Genomic DNA, 20,047 nt, shown 5'->3' on the forward strand with positions numbered 1-20,047 from the left:
AGTATCTCCTCAGAGGCAGGGAGTGAGTGCTATTCGGTCAGATAAGCCAACACCTGAATGCCTGCTGAGTAACACCTGGGTGTCTCTTACGAAGGGAAGGCTCGACCTGCAACCCCATGTGCACAGAAGAGGGATGCAGAAAGAACTGGAGTCAGAGGGAACCACCTCCTTTTGCTGCTGAGCTGGTTGACTTATTGATTTATCAGGGCAAAAGAAAGGCAAGGAAAGCCTTTCCTTTCTTGTAACGATAAACCCTATAATATTGTGTAGAATAAAATTCTGAACACAGGACCCCACATCCACGTAACGCGAAGGAGGCGGCTGACGGGTAAGCGTGCAATTGGGATGAGCCCCGGAAGGGGAACTCGGTGAGATCTCAGGCAGCTGCGGGGAAGTTGTTTCTGGGTGGGTGTGGGTGTGTGTCCCTCCCCGCCCTGCTCTGGCCGCTAGCTGCGGGCAAGGAGCGCAGCGATCGCGATTCCCGCACTCGCGGCTCCTTTCGAAACCTCCCCCGCGGTGCTGGGCGGGGCCGTGTCGGCGGTGCTGGGCGGGGCCGTGTCGGCGGTGCTGGGCGGGGCCATGTCGGCGGTGCTGGGCGCCGCCTGGGCCCTGCTGTCCGCCGCCTTCCTGTCGGCGCTGCTGCTGCTGCGATGCGCTCCGGAGCGGCCGCCCGGCGGCGGCTTTGGCGTCGTCTTCGGCATCTTCCAGGATCTCATCCGCTACGGGAAGACGAAGCGCGGCTGCGGGCAGCGCCCGGCCTGGCTGCGCCTCCTCCAGGTGCCCAAGAGGTGAGGGGGCGGCGCTCCGCTGCCCGCCGCCATGTCTGCGGGTTGCGTGCCACCCGCGTTCTGCCGCGGCAGCGCGGGAATGACTGCGCGTTTCGCTTCGTTCGGCTAAAGATGTAGGAACTAAACAGCATATACAAATAGCATCGCGTGTTTCTGTGGGGTCGGGCTCAATTTATTTTTGGAAGTTTTATTCCTTTTTTACAGACGGGGAGCTGAGGTGCATAGACTGCGAGTCCATGTGTTCCAAATGGGAACAAAAGCCTGCTCCCTTGAATCCCAGTCGCATGCAGTAGCTGCAAATCAACCCTTCCTGCAAGACTGAGGGCAGGGACCTGGGTAGATGGGCTCCCGAGTGTAACTGTGATTATGCGAATATACTGCCAGTTTACTGTCTGTAACCGATTCTCAGTCGTCTTCCTTCAGGGTTTCTTCATAAAATAGAACAACGTTTTAATATAACTGGCTGGACACTGTGTGAACAGTCTGTAGTAAGGCAAAAGAACTGCTGCATTACCCAAATATATCTTTTAATAGATATTTAATAAGATAGAAGTGGGGAAGAGAAAAACCTACAGCTTGCTATATGTTTCTGGGATCTCATAGTTTTTGATCAGCTGAGATTCTTGACTAGAACTAGCCTTTGACATGAACACAACAGGATCTTGCAAGGCCAGCAAGACAGGGCTGGGAGGCTTCTTAGCTCAAAAATCTGATATACTCCTAATGTAACGATCTTGTTATCACTGACACATTTTGCATACATAGATTTCAAGCCAAATATTAAAAAATAAGTTTTGTGACGCAGCATATTATTCATGCAAAGGCTAAAATATAGTATCTTCGTTATCAGGCTTCTGGTTACAGAAAATTTCTAGTGATTTGTTTAAATTCTGCAATATCTTCAGTGAAAATAAGGCCTCATAAAGGCTTTGTCTTTAATTGCAGCACACTGCCAAGTGCCACATTCTTGAGGTAGTTTCTCCTTTGAGTTGACCTTTAACCAACAGAAGTTTTCCACCACATGGGGAAGAAGGTGTCTGAAAAACATGACTTTTTCAATGAATTGTTCTCGAGCTCTCGACATCTACAACATGATTCTATTACTTGAGTAGTCAACGTGTATGTAACCCTGCTAGCTGAAGGAATAGGGAAGATCCTGAAGGTAGCTGTTGAGGCATTTTCTATTTTCATTAATCTGTGTCGTGTTTCCAAACAAGCATTGTATTTTCACTAGCCTGAGCTTGGTTTTAACTTTGCCGTTCCATCTGGTCAGATGTTACAAATGGTTTTGGGTTGGTTTGGCAAATGCTGAACATTCCGGTCCTTGAGAGGATGACATGTACTTACTGTAGTGCTGGTTCGCTCTGTAGGTCAGATATATCCCCAGTGTAATTGAAGTTGCTGAAAGCTTGCAGGACATGTATCTGCTACTCTGGCAGGGCTTGTTTTTGTGCTGGTAGCAACAAGCAACGCATGTGGAAAAGGTTCTCTTGTGGGGAGTGATGGAAAAGAAGTCTACCAAGTAACAGGACAGCAAGGGAAGAGCTTGAAACTTGGAGGTGGACATGAGTTTTTATGAACCTACAAGTTATATTTGTCTTCTAAGCAGAAAATGAGAGAGTGGGGCTAAATTTTACTTCCGCTGTTGCAAATCATGCAAATCATATTGCTGTCTCTGCTTGGTAGGAGAAGGAACCAAGGAGAAGTCATTGTCTGAAAGGGCTGCCAACTGCTAATGGGCAAAGTGCTCTGGGGCATGCAGGGATGCTCGTTACCTCTATGCTTCTTGGCCTCTGCTGTTGAGAGATACCCAAACTGCTTTGGGAGGGGTCACTTTATTTAGTTTCACTAAGCAAGCGTGTTGTACCCCCAGACTCCATAAGAAAAGTTGCATGTTCAAGAGAAACTTAGTCAGTTCTTTGACTATACAGTTATAGCTCAGTTTTGTACCAATAGTTAACTTGTCAAGACAAGGCCATCAGCATCTTAGCGTGGTATGTATTTCATCTCTTTGCAGGTGTTTCCCGAGGTCCCGATTTTTATTCATAGCCAGAAGGACTTATAGTTTTAAAAGGAAATACTAGATCAGCTAGTTTGAGCTGGATATCATAGAATGTTTAACTCCATCCGGTTACCTGTCTTGATAGTGTCTTGTGTTTCAGTAATGCATAATGTACTTTTATAAGTGCAGTAAGGGATTGGAGGGCTCTTTGTTTTCTTCAAAAAAACGTGGTCTTGCCGTGAATCACTCAGTAATATTGCTGGTTTCTTCCATTTCTGTGATTGTCGCAGGCCTTGAATTTGCAGAGGGACAAGATATTTTAGTGTACAGCTGAGCGATTACTTATTGTTAGCATTTGTCATTAATGTCATGTAATGCATCCACTAGAACTGAGGAAAGTGGGGGTGCTGCTAGACATAACAGCCTGGAAATGCCCAGAAAATTATTTTGAATGTTCTTCCAATAGCGTGAACTATAAAGAAAAAGTTGTGTGTATTATTATAGTTGTAAGCATTGAGGAATACGTTGCAATGTGCTGTCTACACTTTCTCCTCTTTAGCGCAGCTGTGGTAAATAAGGTAAGCTAGGTGAGGGGTTGTTCCAGACATCAGAAGAAGGTGTTTGGGTTATTCCCTGGTGGTACCACAGGAGTCCAGAGTTCTCTGATCATTGATGTGGGGACCAAAAGGGAATGTACTCACCGTGAGGCAAGCATGTCCTACAAGCATTTCCAACTAAGGAATGATGAGAACATTAATGAAGACCCTTCTTGTCCCGACAGGTGGTTTACTCACTTTTATGTGGTTTCTGTGCTCTGGAACGGCTTTCTGCTGATCTGGCTTTTCCGAGCTGAGTTCCTTGGAGAGTCGCTCCCATCATGGATTCAGCCCATGCACCGTGCTCTTGGCAGAGATTCTCGCAGCGAGGGCACAGGCAAGTATTCCAGCTATTATGGAGCAACCATTTAAATACAGAAAGCTGCACTACTGTTCTGTGCTGAATTTCTATTTTTTGAGTGCTACTTCATTAGCTGCTCTTAAACTAGGCGCCAGGTGACTCTCCTGGAATATCAAGTCCCTTTGTCATTATTCAAGATAAAAATCATTCTAATTTATGGATAAGATGGCTTTCAGCAGTTCTTTCAGTAGAAAGGGCCATTAGCCCCTTCTAGAAGTAATCTTGATGTGGTCAGCAGTGCCTCAGATGTACAAATATTTTCCCTGGTGCTCAGTTAATTTAAAATGAGGGTAAGATTTTTGCAGTGGAGAGGGGAAAAAATAACCTTTTCAAAGCCCTGTCAGGGTTAAATTGTTCCTATCTGTCTCAAAATTGCTGGTTTTATGTGCAAGCAGATAGTGAGAGCTTTTCTGCACTCCTGGTTCTCCTGCTGCTTTGGCTGCATAGCTGTCGAAGACTTGCAGAATGCCTCTGGACCAGTGTGTTTTCCAGTGGCGTCATCCATGTCGTGCAGTACTGCTTTGGAATTGTTTACTACATTGCTGTCGGCTCAACGGTGCTGTGTCAAGTGCCTGCTAACGTCAGGAATGGTAAGTGCTTGCTTAGTTACTATCAAAGATTAATTTTTGCTCCCGTTTGTTTCCACAGTGGCAAATGGTTCACGTGGTTTCATAGAGGGCTGCTTGTGTTAGAAGGGTGTTAACCACTGAAGCATAAAAGTGTTTATTGGCATAGTTCAAAGTAACTACATTTCAGTAGATCATATAGTCAGCCAGCGTTATACATACACACAGACACTGACCCACACTTTCATGTTAACCACCACTGTTACTTCCTGAAAGACATCCAACATAGATACTTTCAGGATCATTACTGATCAGTTTTGCTTGGAGATACACATGCTTTATGAAGGACAGTAATAGGTACCAGTTCCCAAATGCCACTGTGCATCCTCAGTTCTTAAACTGGAGGGGTTTTTTTTGTTTGTTTTAAGCTTTCATGTAAGATGAATCTGCAAGGCTGTCTTGGCCACCTCCTTTGTTTTCCATTGAGAACTCGCCACTGCTCTGCCTTGCATCAGTCAGTCTCTTCCTTCCCTCAGTACTGTAATATCTCCATTAATAAAGCAGAAATTTCAATTGTATGACCTGTTTCTGCCAACACATTCCACTGAGTCTCACAGCTGAGCTGTTGTTCCCCTGCACAGATGAATCATGATCTGGTTGTAGCACTTCTCCCATTACTAATATTTGTAAGGTAGTCATTGCCAAGTATGTGACTATTAGTGAAGTTTTTAACCATTTCCAAACACATCAACTCTAGCTTAATCCAGTGATATTTTATTTAAAAAGAACCTTCAGATATCCTATGTGTAGGTAACGATGTTATCTTTCTGGACCTGTTTTCTACTTTTCACATCTTGTAGATTCTCAGACGTGATGTATTGGCTTCTCCATTGGAAATTATCCTTAATATAGTTAAAACTGTTTTGAAGGCCCAAATGTATGTATATGTATCATTCACTGCAAACAAGACAAACAGCTGTGTACTGAGACGTTGACCTGAGCCATGACATCATCTTTAATTAGGATAATAATTATAAGTTGTGTTGAACAGTGAGGTCTTAGACTATCAATTCTGTACCAGTTTTACGTTGTAGTGTACCTCAAGCTCCTGGATTAAAAATGAGATATGTTTAGTGGTTGAAGGTTGAAGCTGAGCACTTAAATGATGCAGGATTTAAAAGCATCTTTCAGGGGATTAGAGACCCACTACTAGAATTTTTTAAGACAGTAACATTTTAAAAATATATACAATATTTTGGCATCATGCTTGGGAAGATATTTCCTGGCCACATATTAATGAAACGTATTTCATTCAGGAAAAGAGCTTTCTGTGCAGATCTCCTGGTATCACGTCGTAGGAGTTGTGATGTACATTTGGGCCTCTCTTCACCAACACAGATGTCTTGTGATTCTAGCTAATCTTAGAAGAAGTAAATCGGGTAAGAGCTTTCACTTCTGCCAACGCTTTACTTAGGTAATTTTTTCCTAATTGTTTCAATAGGCTTCTGTAGCTTCTAATACCTTAAACCACATGCATTTTTCAGTTCCTGTAGTGGAGTCTTCTCTATTAAGACTTTCAGTAGATTAAATGAGGCTGTTAAGAAAAGGGATCGTATGGCTGAGTGGTGCGTGTTTCTCTGTGTCTGTATATAGAGTTTTACAGAATTTAAACTGAAGGTCTGGCTTCTGATATCTTAAGGACAGACACATGCCGAGGCTTAGGACTTGTGCCACTCTGCAGGGACCTTCCGTCTGTCTCCATGTGGACTACGAACAGGTTTCCTTGCTCTGCATTTGTGCCAACAGCCAGAGGTGGCATCTTTATTTCTTTAAGAAGTGCAAAGCTGCCAGATCAGATAAAGGTGGATGAGATGATAATTTTAATGAGCATGTTGTTCTGTAATTGTGAGTAGAAAAGCTTAATGCATGTTGTTCTCAACTAATTTGATTCCATTTGTTCGCAGGAAAGGTCGTAAGTCTGAGCCACAGTGTACCATTTGGAGACTGGTTTGAGAGGGTTTCTTGCCCTCATTATTTTGCAGAACTCCTGATATATGTATCTATGGCCATCACACTTGGATTTCACAACGTGACGTGGTGGTGCGTAGTCATGTATGTTCTTTTTAACCAGGCACTGGCTGCTGTTTTGTGTCATGAGTTCTATCAGAAAAACTTCAGCTCCTACCCAAAGCATCGAAAAGCATTAATACCATTTATTTTTTAGAGTATTTCTTCTGAAGTATGTTTAATGCAAACTGGGAAATGTGTTCTATAAGGGAATAAGAGATTTACATTTCACTAAAGCCAAGGTAAAATTGCACATTTTATCTAATTCCAGCTTAAAAGTTCATCGTTTTAATGATGGTCTCATTCATGTTACCAATTTATATGGGGAAATGCAAGGTCTGTGCTTATTGTACAAGCTAAAAAAAAAGGATTGTTGAGGATCTTAAAGTGAAGATGTGCTAATTGGCTCTTTTCTGTTTTATAATTGTATCTTATGCATAAAATGCTCGCTGTTGTGCAGCCAGCCAAAATACATATACATGAAAACTCCATATTGAAAAGAGGGTGCAGAGAATCATTTGAGCTACTGTATTTCATGCCTCATTTAATATTTAAGTGTATTTTTTTTCCTAGTCTCTTTTCTTTGCATCACTTCTGAGGGAGGCAAATTGTGTATTGTCTTTCTGTGCTTCCCTGTTGATAATTAAAACCAGCAACTGCTTTATGACTGCAAGCGCAAAAACCAGTGGGGAAAGCTGCAGTGGAGGAATGACTCATGCTCAGCAACGGAGATAAACAGACCTGTTCTCTGCATTATCTGTTCTGCACCAAAGTCAGTATTCATTGATGAAAACTCCTTGTTTATCCCTAAATTGGGAAAATCGGGGAAGGTTCTCTGTTTAGAGACACAATAGAAGAGAACTTGCAGAAAATTCACAGTATCACAGTATGTTTGGGATTGGAAGGGACCTCAAAAGATCATCTAGTCCAATCCCCCTGCTGGAGCAGGAACACCTAAGTGAGGTCGCACAGGAACATGTCCAGGAGGGTTTTGAATGTCTCCAGAGAAGGAGACTCCACAACCTCCCTGGGCAGCCTGTTCCAGTGTTCTGTCACCCTCACTGAGAAGAAGATTTTTCTCAAATTTAAGCGGAACCTCTTGTGTTCCAGCTTGATCCCATTGCCCCTTGTCCTATCATTGTTTGCCACCGAGAAGAGCCTGGCTCCATCCTCGTGGCACTCACCCTTTATATATAAACATTAATGAGGTCCCCCCTCAGTTTCCTCTTCTCCAAGCTAAAGAGACCCAGCTCCCTCAGCCTTTCTTCATAAGGGAGATGCTCCACTCCCTTAATCATCTTCGTTGCCATGCACTGGACCCTCTCCAGCAGTTCCCTGTCCTTCTGGAACTGAGGGGCCCAGAACTGGACACAATATTCCAGATGTGGTCTCACCAGGGCTGAGGGTAGAACCGACCTCTGCATCTCTTCCTCACAGAAGCAGATGGAAGCAGGCTTTGTTGCAACTCAGAACCTGCCAGCTTTCCTCAGTGTTTAAGATTAGTTTCTTCACATTAAAACTTCTAAAATAGGGTTTTTGGTTAGGGGGTTCTAGTGCCCGGTGAGCGCACAGAGGGATGATAAAATCTTCTCAGTTACAGTTCTGCCATCCTTGTTGCAGGTTTTTGGAGTCCCTCGTGTCAGAGGGGACATTTCTGCAGGGTGACTGACCGTGGCCATGCTGGTTTTTGAACAGCCTTTGAGAGCAGATGCAATGAGCTGCCAAGGCAGCGGACACACGCAAACCCGTCCCCCGCGAGTGTTCCAGACGTCCTTTACCGGGGGATGATGTCACTCAGCACAGAGGGCTTTTTGCACTTAACCATTGAGTATTTTGGTCCTTCTCATGATACACGGGTGAATGATCAATTTGTGTGATGTAGTGTATGGACGCTGGTGTTTCAGCGTGTTTTCTACTTACATGTGTATATTACTTTGTATACGAGAAGAATTTTTTTATGATTTATCCAATTAAAATTTATTATTTCTCTAATTAAACCGGTTTATTACGCCTTCTATTTTTGTGTAGTCTTTCAGAACCGAGCTACATGTTTGCAGAACAGAAGCCATCTGAAGGAAGCGTTGTGCTCCCCTCGGCTCTGGCAGCCCTGCCTCAACCGACGCCTCCGCGCCCTCAGTTCCCCGCGGCACCTCAGCGCGGGCCGGCTCGGGCCCGTTCCGGCGGGCGGGGCGGAGGGCGGGGCGAGCCGCTCGTCAGCGGCGGCTGCAGCCAATGGGGGCGGCGCGGGCCCGCCTCCCCGGTCCGGGCCGTTGCAGGAAGCGGTTGAGGGACGGCGGCGGGGCGCGCGGCTGCGGCGCTGCGGGCCGGGCGCTGACGCGGCGCCTTTAAGAGAGGCCTGCGCGCCGCCACCGCGCTCGGCCGCCATGGGCTCGCCGTCGTCCGCGCCGCCGTTCCCGCGGGCCGCCGCGCTGCTGCTGGCGGCTTCGCTGCTGCTGGCGGCCCCGGCGGGGCTGCGCGCCGCTCCGGAGGAAGAACCCAGTAGGAAGAAAGAGCCGCCACCACCGCCGGCAGCGGCGCAGGGAGCCGAACCTCGGGCTGAGGTGAGGTGAGGCGGGGCCGGGCCGGGCCGGGCCGCGCCGCGCCGGCTGCCCGCTCAATCCCCCCCGCCCTCAGCCGGGCCGGCGGGGCGGGCCCGGCCTGCAGGATGCGTCGCCTTGCGGAGGCCGTTGGATTGCTGAATCCCCCTCTTCTAGCAGAAAAATGGAAAGCTTCAGGGCCACTGTGTAGCTTTCCCTTTTTGTGCTAGAAGAGGAGAATTGAGGTCCGTTACGAAAAACGGGCTAATGCTTTTTTCACCAGATAAATATTTTTGTGCCCCGCTTGCTTGCATGCTGAGGGCGGAACCGACCTCTGCAGCTCTTCCTCACAGAAGCAGATGGAAGCAGGCTTTGTTGCGACTCAGAACCTGCCAGCTTTCCTCAGTGTTTAAGATTAGTTTCTTCACATTAAAACTTCTAAAATAGGGTTTTTGGTTAGGGGGTTCTAGTGCCCGGTGAGCGCACAGAGGGATGATAAAATTACTAACATATGGCTTGATGTAGCATGTCGAGCATGCCAAGCTTTCAATATCGAAAACCCAAAAAATTTACAGCACAGGTGAAGGAACTCTGGGAACCCACCGTGTATCTTATAGAGCATGGAAACTTTTAAATATCAGACCGAAAAACTTACACCGCTGCGAAAAGTGGAATGCTGGGAAGTTGCTGTGTTAAAACACGTTTCAGTCTGTCTCTGCTGGCAGATGTGCTGAAACAAGTTTTCTCAGCCATCTCTGGTCAAGCATGTGAACATCGACTTCATTCTTTTGGGTCTTGCTTTTGACTGTAGACATCTTAGTTTCTGCAAAAGTAAACATTTTGGTGAGTGAGGCCTGGATGTGTTGGTATGGTTTGACTGCTGGCAAGTCTTAAAGCCAGGTTTCAACAAACATTGAGCATGCACAAAGAAAGCCAATGAAAACTTTAGTAAAATTTTAATGCAGCTGAAATGCAAAGGTTCTGCACAGGAATAAAGTGATTCTGACAATATTTGAGAGGGCTTTGTATTTCTCTTAAGTTATGCTAGTTGCCCAGTTTTTGTTCAAAGAGTTAAGTTCTTAAGACTCGTATCAGAAAATTGGTTGTTTGGTCAAGGTCATAAAGTAAATACCAGAATTGTAAAGGCAGCAATGTTAGAGCTGAGCTAAAGCAGCTTTCCCTGTGTTTTGTTGTATTGCTAGTTCTAATGTTCTGGTAATAGTGTGCATGGTGAAATACTGCTTTAATAATCGGTGCACGATCTGATCTGCTTGCTGAGTGCCTAACTAGCAATTTGAGGTAGGTGGCAGCCGGTAACTGGTTAATGATCATTAATGCTGTGTGAGAAGTATATACTTAAAATGTCACACCATGCAGTATGATATGACAGGAGAAATACAAGGCCCAGTACTTCTGCAAACTTACCTATTCAAGCCTAATAACTAGTGGTGTTTTTGTTGTTTTTCCCCCCACCTCTTACAGAAGGGGTCCTCGCCAGTTGCTCCAGTTCACATTGTCAATGAAGAGTCAGCTGACAAGACTAATTTGGGCTTTATTCATGCGTTTGTGGCTGCTATATCGGTCATCATTGTATCAGAACTGGGGGATAAGACCTTCTTCATTGCAGCCATCATGGCAATGCGGTACAACCGTTTGACTGTACTGGCTGGTGCCATGCTTGCCTTGGGACTGATGACATGTTTATCAGGTTAGTGCTCTTTTGCTTTCATATCTTAAAATGTGCTAAGTATGTATTTATCAATAAGTATTGATTGAAATGAAAATGAAGGTAGTAGGTATATGCAGTCTTCTGTTTTGAGGAGAGTGAAGGTTTTCCTGGAGATCATGGCTCAGATGAGGTGTTTGCACTCTGTAGAACTCAATATGAGTTTAAGGAAGAGGAATCAGATTAGGAGCCAAAGCACTTCCTTTGATATTTGGGCCACTAGTTTCCTTTTTATTTTTAGCTCCTGTTAAATTAGCATGCCTAAAGGGAATGTGGGAACGACTGCTCTTTTTCCTCCTAAAGCGAAAGTTTCTTAATATGAATGACAAATTTCCCTCGTCTGACTTGTATCCCTGTATGTGTAGCTGTTTGGGTTTGTGCTGGGAGATGCATAAGTAGACGATGATGTTCTGCCTCAGTCCTTTGGGATGGGTGGTACTGACAGAGCCAAGAGCTGGCGGGAAGTGAGGTGTCAGGTGGCAGTTGGAGAACCTGTAGCTGTGGGTGCTTACGTAGCTGTGATCGTGAAATGGAGCAGCCTTAACGTGTATCAGATGCAGCATAGATTTTGTTGTATGTGTGCTCATTTCTAACCATGCCTATTTCAGAAATTATTTAAGTAGTGTGTTGTTTTATATGCGCTGGATACAGTCAATTAACTGGCTTTAGGCTTCTCAGCCACCGTTTCCGTGAATGATTCTTGGGTGTGTAGCTACTACTATATACACTGCTGCAATTATTGCAGTCTTGAAGCAGCTGCCACTTGCACTGTGTGTAGTGATAGCATTATATGAGTTTCGTCTGTTACTCACTTAATATAACAGTCTCTGGCAACTCTTCCACTTCTGCATTTCTTGCTTCATTTGATGTTATTAAATACCATAGGTAATTCTGTAAATCTTGTGATATCTTTTCTCCTGCCCATTTTGATTCTTCCCTTTTTCTATATGAAGTCTTTCTTCAAATCTTTCTTGATGCTTTTTCATAAAAGCTTTCTTTTCTGCTTTATCCCCAAGTCTAGAGGTTCCCAACTATTTCTTCCTTTTCGGAAATTAGCCTTTTTTTTTCCCCTCTTTTTTTTTTTTTTTTTCCTTCTCCCCTCTCTCCACTGGCCTTGTTTTTTTGTACAAGCTGTGTCTGGAAATTCCTGGGGTTTTTGCCCACCTTGATTCAATGAAAACATGGTCACTTAAACTCACTAGCTGCAAGTAATCACTTCTTGGGGGGGGCTTGCAAGCTGTGCTTGACAAAATATATTCTGATTATTTCATTATGTCCACACTTGTATATGCAAGTAATGCTAAAAAAAATATATTTTTGTGTAGTTTCTTGCAGTACTTTACTTTAATATTTTCCGTCTTTAAAAAGAAGTTTAACTCCTGGTTTATTTAGCTGAACAACTAATATTGTTGTTAATGTATGTATGTGCCATGTTTATTAACAGTACAGACCGATTAACTTTGGTCTCATAGTCTTATTTTTGGTAGTGGCAGTATGGATGAATTTCCAGATTATGTAGTAATTTCCAAGTGTGACTTGTGTGCAAGAGAACACACATGGTAACATACGTCCTTTTAGACAGTTGCACGTGGAATAAAACAACAGACACAGTTGTGAGTGTGTGGTCCCAGCAGCCTTGAATGTTAGGTGTGGAGTTCTAATTTCCTCTCATTTATACAGGCCTTTTTTTCCCAGAAATGCTAACTGGTTTTCCTTTGTGAAAAAGTAAGTACTTTGTCATGGATATGTGTTACTTCTCATTTGAGAACTAGTTTTGGCTTAGTTTGACGACCTTTGATACCTGTAAAAAGTAGATGCACCGTGGAGGTAGCTTTTTGGTCTTTGAGTGGGATCAGTACTTTTAAATTAAAGGAAGATCAGAGTTATGTTGTGTGTTTGTGGGGAGTGTGGGGAAAAAAGGGAATAGTAACATGCAGGTATTTGCACTTGGCAAAAGAAGACAGACATGGATTCACGCAGCTGGATTATTTGTGGCATGTCTAGTAGATTCAACTTGTAGAAGATCTTTTTCGAACTTTATCTGATAAAGGAAATGTTTGGAAAGAGATGCTGTCCAACATGTAGTCATGCATAAAAATGGAATTAGCTGATCTACACTGTGACTCATCTAAGGTGATTACAGATGATAGTTTCAAGGCATGCTTGGAGAAAGGCAGGACTTTCATAATTCTTGATGGGAAAGAGAATGTTGCTTGGACTGGCTCTTGGGAATAGCAGCACATCAGCTTTGCCTGGTATGCCTTGTCTGCATGTTATGGGCTTCAGTCTCTGACATGACCAGTAATGGTTGGAGTTTCCAGTGTGTTGTTATCTTCAGAAAAAAAAAAAATCTATATATATATATAGATATAATCTAACAAAACCCACAATGTTTGTTTTTCAGTGACTATTTGAATCACAGACTTTGCTAGCCAGCATGTCTTAGATGTGGGAAAAACAGTGATGATCCTCATGCTTATTTTTTAAATGATACATTTGTTTTCTTTTCAGTTTTGTTTGGCTATGCCACCACAGTTATTCCTCGTGTGTACACATACTATGTGTCAACGGCACTGTTTGCGATTTTTGGCATCCGAATGCTTCGGGAAGGCTTGAAAATGAGTCCAGATGAGGGTCAGGAAGAGCTGGAGGAAGTTCAAGCAGAAATTAAAAAAAAAGATGAAGAAGTAAGTCATAAACTTTCTGTGAATGAAGGCTGATGAAATAGTTACAGCCGTGAAGCTGCAGAACAGCACTGTCGTGTTTGGTGTTCAGTTGTGTCTGACTGATAATCTGACACAGAAAATGTGTGGTAAGTGGGACAGAAGTGGCCCTTGGAGACTGTTTGAACAGGTGATTCCAGTTCTGTGGCAAGCCTGGCTTCTCAGGAGAAAAAGGGCTTTCTCCATAGAATGTTTTTAGTGGTTGGTGGTGGTTGTTTTTGTTTATTAGTTTTTCAAATGCATTACTAGCAGAGAAGACATCAACAGTTTATTCTTGCCTCTACTTTTTTTTTTCTTTTTGTGGTCAGGCGGATTAATGCTGAGGTTTGTAGCGTTGCAGCAAAGTTCTCTGTTGTAACAACTTTCTAAATATATTGGTCCACTTCTAAGGAATAATGTGGACTATTAATCTTATTTCTCATAAGTGTTTGTTTTTTTTTCTCATTAATTTTATAAAATCTCAATTTGAGAGCTACTGCTTGGGAAAAGGGGGATCCCTGCTTTAAAAATGGGAGGAAATCTGTGGTTGAAAAACAGGAGTCATTTCTACTGAAGCTGTCGTGTAAGTGCAAGCAATAAAAGACGGACAATAACTGGCAGTTAGGGGTGATTACAGCCTGTATATATACACACACCCATATGTGTAACTAGTTTTTTAAAATGTTGTCTAGTATAAATAATACATTGATAATGCAGCAGTCAGTGGCTAATAGCATTCCAAATGCTAAATGGCTAGCTTACAGTTTAAGTATTTAATTTGGGTTGTTTAAATGACATTTCTAATTTATATTTTTTTTCCCTTGTCCTCCACAGCTTCAGAGAACTAAACTGTTAAATGGGCCAGGAGATGTGGAATCAGGGCCAGGCACCACTATACCTCAGAAGAAGTGGCTGCATTTTATTTCTCCGATCTTTGTTCAAGCTTTTACTTTAACGTTTTTAGCAGAATGGGGTGATCGTTCCCAATTAACAACTATAGTCTTGGCTGCCAGAGAGGTGAGTGTTGCAGAGCGCCTGCTGTTCTTTGCCTCGTTGGGTTGCCCGCAGAGAAGCGGGAGAGACAAAATACTCTCTCAGGAGGTGTCAGATTCACACCTGCTGCCTTGCTGTGCTTCACTTAGTGTTAGAGCTATGCCAAGAGCTGAAAATAAATGCACTGAAGCTCTGTGTAGTATTAAAACTATTGTTACATCATTTGGACTGCACAGGCATTTCTGGAAATAGTTGTTTTATATCATGCAGCTGAATACAATTGTTTTTTGTTAGTGTTGAGAGATGTTACAGAACAGATGTTTCTTTGATCCTTGTGGTCATACAGTTTTAACACAGTAGTTTTAAAAAGAGAACTTCAGGTTAGCAAACTTAATGGTGTTAAAATCTAAGTGAATATGGTATGATATATAGAACTAAAATGCTCTGTAATAATACCATAAATGAAATTACATTCAGCATGGTGATTGGACTGTATATAACTGTATTATATTTAAAGGAAAAGTAAGGTCTACAGTCAGCCTTTTAGTAAACATTAGTAACTTGCCTGGGCTTTTTCATGCATTGAGATATTTATGTTTTTTCCCTCGGACTCATGCTTCTTTCAGTGCACTTTCTGACCTTCCCTAGGGACAAATCAGGGCTGTGTAATGAAGGAGGCTGTAATCTGTAGGAACCTCTTGTCGCTGTTACAGTGTTGGGAAGCTGCTTAGAGCTAACAAGGCAGGGAACAACAGGACGAGGAGATGATCTCATTGTTCAGGCAGCTACATGCCATCTCGGAAATCATTCCTGCCTCTGCCCGAGTTTTCGTGTGGTGCTAGGCAAGTTGCTTAAACCCGTCTTTTCATGGGTGGTTGCTGACTTCTGGTTTGCGTTTTCTGAGTGTCCCATTGGGAAGTGTCCATCAGACCCCGTGGTCTGATCTGTAAGTGCTGAGCATTGCAACTAAAGACTGTGGAATGTTGTGGCTTTAGCGTATTAAGTGTTTAAGTACTACCAAAGCAAATACTGTAAGAGAGGAATTGAAGATATCTTGATCTTGGCTTTCAAAATCAGTGAGAGATTATGATCTAGATCTTTTTTTCATTTTATCTGTGGGACTGTTTTATACTTCTTTTTTCATAATCAGATGAATCCTTGTCTGTGAAGTACTAAGATACATAGCAGAAGCATTGCAGAAATGCTCATGAGGAAAGAAACTATATGGAGATTTGAGCAGTATGGTAAGTCAGCTGTGACTGTACATTCTTCAGTGAAAAGAAAACGAACTACTACATGGCTGTTCATTAAGCAAGTAGTGTCCATCCTGTCACAACAAACAGGACTCCTTTGGAGGAAAAAATGGTGATAATTTGGCTGTCTCAGTGCATGCAGGAGGAGAAGGAGTTAAGGCTGTCTTTGAGAACCTAGTCCTGACAGCAGTCCTTAAGAACTTGATTTTACACATTTATAGTTTACTGTGTATAAGAATTGTTCATCTATTCAAAGAAATAGAAAAGGAAACTCTCTGGAGTCCTACTAGACTGGCTTTGCATCAGCTGCTGCATCTGAGCACTTCTGCTCCTGGAGAGACCAGGCTGAGGGAAACCCATGACTTCTTACCTTCCAGGAACAGCCCTAGGGAGTGGGGTGGGGGGTGAGATCACCCTCTGCCAGTGAGGCTGTACAGGTAACTGCTGGCCACAGGAAAATGAAGATTGCCCTGTCCTGATCCTGGAGGCAGGTGTGTTCTGCTGGCACAGCCTGGCTCTCTGCCTGCACTTCTTGGTGGTTTCCTGCCTGTCCTCTACTTGGTGCTCACCACCTATTCTCACTGGATTGTGGTTTTGGTTCTTTTGGCGAGACAATATTGTCTACGAGGAGCAGCCAGGACATCCAGTACGCAGCAGTTAGGTCTGGTGACATTCAGCCAGGTGGGCTGACCGTGACATTTTCAGACTTTGCTTGCTTCTTTCATTATTGCAGAAACCATTAAAAACAGAAGTTTCCAGAGGGGTGTGCTAGGAGATATGTCACTGTATTAACTCAGAGATGTTGGAGGGATACCAGGTTAAACTGTCTTTTCTTTATACCGTACCATTTCCTAGACAGTTTGCTGTTTATCTCTTAGAGATTTCATGCATTCCTCATGTGACAGCAGCTTTTCTCTTTTTTTCCTCTCAGAGCTAAAAGTCTCACTTAGAAATGTACAGGGAATTCAACTGCACTTTCCCTCATTCATCTTTGTGCAGCAGACAGGCATGCTCCTACCTTGCCTTCAGTGTCAGTCATCAAAACATTTCTTTTTGTTTCTAATGCTGAAATCTTCTGTTTACTGAGGCGTTTAATGCATATGCTGCCCTTAACTCTGTCATTTGTAAGTAGATCTGAGAAACCTCTTTATGTGCTAGACTTGTTCCCTTATTGAGAGTGGGCTGCTTGTTAGGTGATCATGTGAAAGCTGGCATTGACCATCAATTTTGAAAAGTTTATTATCCTCTGGACATAAGTTCTTTCATACTTCCCTCTTTGGATGATTTGGATGCAGAGTGTAGAGGACAAGCTTGTGAAGCTGGACAAAGGAGTCAGAATATTGTAGCTGCTGAAAGTTTTTCATTTGCAGTTCATGGATTTATTTTTCTATTTTTTTATAATGAGGTTGGTGTTCTTCCCCTGATGTATATTGTGTTTCTCAACAGCTGCCACCTTCCCTTTAGAGGATGCTTAATTGTTTAAGTACAGCAGAGTGGTTTCTGGATCTATATTTAACCACTTGAAGATGCTTCTTGGTTGAAACATGCCATATGCTCCTGTATTAGTCAGATTTAGATGTAAGTCTGTCTCGCTATCTGAAGTACGCTGTTACTAGTCGTTAAGGCAGTGATAGATAGCAGAGCAGAGCAAACACCAGAGAGTATCCTCCTTGCTTGACAGTGTGCAACCAGGGAGTTGAGGGATTGCTCCTTCATGGCAGGAGGTTGTCGAAGGACTAGTGGGGTTTGGACTGTGCTGATGTTTCCCTTCTGTGTTTTTTCCTCAGGATCCCTATGGTGTGGCAGTAGGAGGAACAGTGGGACATTGCCTATGCACTGGTTTAGCAGTTATTGGAGGGAGAATGATAGCACAAAAAATTTCTGTTAGGACTGGTAAGTGAAAACTCACTCCAACAACAAAAAAAAATGCATTAATGCCAGTAATGCCTGTGGTGTAAATGACTACATGTTTGTGAACAGGGTTTCTCAAAGCTCTTGGAAAACCCAATAACTTTTTTTTTAGTCTGTGTCTTCTGTCCCACACCCGCTCCACAGTCAGCTCCCCTCATGGGGGTGACCCTGTGCTGTTCCCTGGGCTGTCCTCCTCCTGCCAGGCAGAGTCGCAGCGTGTGCCACCGCTCTGCATGGGGTGCTTGTAAGGGCTCTGGCCTTAACTGAGCTTAATGGTTTACTGACTGATTTAAAGAATCAAAGTAAGTATTGGAGCTCCAGGTTTAAAGACAGACATGGGTGAAGCAAGTTTTTCTTCACTATTAGCTAGCTTGTAGGAGACCAGAAGCAGGAAATACAGTAATTTGAGTAGTCAGTATGTATTGTTCAGCAGTGGGATAATACAAATTCTGTCAAAATTCCGTGTGCAGACTTTGAAGTCGGCAAGAGAATTGCATACCTGTGAGTTATGCCAGCCATATAAAAGCTTCAAAGGCTGCTCTGTGTGTGGCATGATTTTTTTTATTGGGTGTTTTGTTTTCCCTTGTATTGGGTTGCAGCCGCCTTCTGCTGTCACTCCGGTGATGTAGGGAGATTTCTTGCTCCCAGGAAGGATTCTGTGAAGCTGTTCTTGGAATATTTTTTTCTGTGCATTCAGAATATTGGTTCTGTAGTTGCAGAGGTTGTAAAAAAACAACTTCACTGTAGAAAGTGAAGTGTGCATTCTGTCTTGTTTGTTTGTCAAGGAAATTGGTGACAAAATACTAAACTAACAATGATTTAATGTGCTCCTAATAAGCTCAACGTGGATCTTTGGCTGCAGGAATAGCCTTATTAGGTTAGACCAAAGATCCATCTAGCCCATCAGTTTGTTTAGAGAAGAGCAGGAAAAACGTATAGAGTGGTGCTTTCCCAAATACTGTCCCAGCTTCCGGCAGATTGTGGCCATTGCAAGCAGCTAATGTTTTTGATACTGTCTCTTTCAATATAGTTACCTAAACTGTGCAAAAAATGCTTATTAGTATGTTGCTCTTAACAGGTGGCTTGCTCCAGCATGAGAATATTGTAGCTTATTTTCTTCCATACAGCCAAATATTCATCAGCAGGTGCCAACCTCAGTTTTGTATCAGTTAAAGTAAGAATAGTGAAACAAAGCTTCCTTCTAAGGACCAGAATATATTATTGTAGATGCAGTTAAACAATGGGATGGCATATGTGTATCCTGACACTGAGCTAGAAACAATGTCCACTGTTTGCAGCATAAATTTTAAAGTAAAGTTATTTGGGGATTAGACATTTAAAAAATACCTGTCATGTGTCATGGAAAATATTTACAATTCAGTATCTAATTTCTTTTTGTTTGTGTTTTCTTTTCAGTGACAATCATAGGAGGCATTGTCTTCTTAGCATTTGCATTTTCTGCACTATTTATAAGTCCAGATTCTGGTTTTTAAAATTTTTCATCACTGCAAAAGAACAAGGATCAGAAGAATCCAGCAGCTGTCCTTGTGCATTTTTGTATATAATGTACAGAATTACAATTAAGCACTGAAGCTGAGACACTGAACTTTTTATAGCAAGTGATTCATGGGACTGACACATGTATGGATGGCTTCTGCAGTGGAGATTGGCTCACTGGTTTGTTTATTCCATGGTGCTGCTCCCTTGGTGGGATTTGTGTGGTTTTCCTGCTTGCTGGACCTGACTCAGCTGAGTTTTGAGGACCTACTCTCAAATATTGAGGCTTCCTCTCTTCTTCCTCTGTTACACATGGCCGCCTTTCCTGTTCCATCAAGAGCTGATTCTTAAGGCTTCTCGAAGCAGATGGTGTCTTGTTCCATGTTGCTCAGCGGGAGGTGTTCTGGAGGAAGCTGCTGGCTCCCACCTCCCAGGACTTCGGTTCCAGGTGTGCCTGAGGCTGGATAATCAAAGCAACAGGAAACCTGGGAGCGGTTCCTATACCTTTGAGTGGCTGAGCCACCAACAGAGAATTTTATAAACTCTATTTGGAGGGAAAACTTAATCAGGGATTTTTATCAGGAAATTGATGTGTCGTGATTAACAGCCTACCATGTTCAATATGCAATCTTATCTGGAGGTAATATTATTCGACTGTTTTTCTTTTTTGAATTTTGAAACATTAAAGTATAAGGAAAGTAATAAAATGGTCCAGCTTAACAATGTTCCATTCCCAGGACTGAACAGTAACGGAATTCTTAGTTTTAAATGTATTCTTATTTTTCTTTTTAGGTATAGAAATGTAATCTGGAAGTGTATTAATAAAATATAGTGTCTTTATTTGAGCTTTTTTCAGTATTGTTTTTGATGGTTCCCCTAATTCTAGCCATAAAGGTTTACCTAGTGATTATGTACGTCAGGTGAGGAAAGTTTACTAAATTTATGTTATAAATGCCAGTTATAGAGACTTTGAAAATGTTGTCCACTGAAGACATGTGGGGTTGTAGAAACACATGCTTATCTCTGCTCTTCAGGGATGATTTTGATT

General features: G+C 42.9%; 2 protein-coding genes across 2 annotated transcripts; both read left to right on the forward strand.

The window, feature by feature from the left end:
- Positions 1-392: 392 nt before the first annotated feature.
- Positions 393-8,377, forward strand: SRD5A3 (steroid 5 alpha-reductase 3). The gene is made up of 5 exons (XM_065060943.1): positions 393-788; positions 3,572-3,723; positions 4,143-4,337; positions 5,630-5,752; positions 6,278-8,377. Exons 1-5 carry the CDS (start codon positions 580-582, stop codon positions 6,535-6,537), a joined length of 939 nt encoding a protein of 312 aa, XP_064917015.1. The 5' UTR covers positions 393-579; the 3' UTR covers positions 6,538-8,377.
- Positions 8,378-8,633: 256 nt separating this feature from the next.
- Positions 8,634-19,844, forward strand: TMEM165 (transmembrane protein 165). Its single transcript, XM_065060942.1, has 6 exons — positions 8,634-8,941; positions 10,400-10,625; positions 13,155-13,330; positions 14,180-14,362; positions 17,379-17,484; positions 18,919-19,844. The coding sequence occupies exons 1-6, from the start codon at positions 8,765-8,767 to the stop codon at positions 18,993-18,995; spliced, it is 945 nt and encodes a 314-aa protein (XP_064917014.1). The 5' UTR covers positions 8,634-8,764; the 3' UTR covers positions 18,996-19,844.
- Positions 19,845-20,047: the final 203 nt, after the last annotated feature.

This window comes from Columba livia, chromosome 4 (genome assembly GCF_036013475.1).
Source record: "Columba livia isolate bColLiv1 breed racing homer chromosome 4, bColLiv1.pat.W.v2, whole genome shotgun sequence".
NCBI lineage: Eukaryota > Metazoa > Chordata > Aves > Columbiformes > Columbidae > Columba > Columba livia.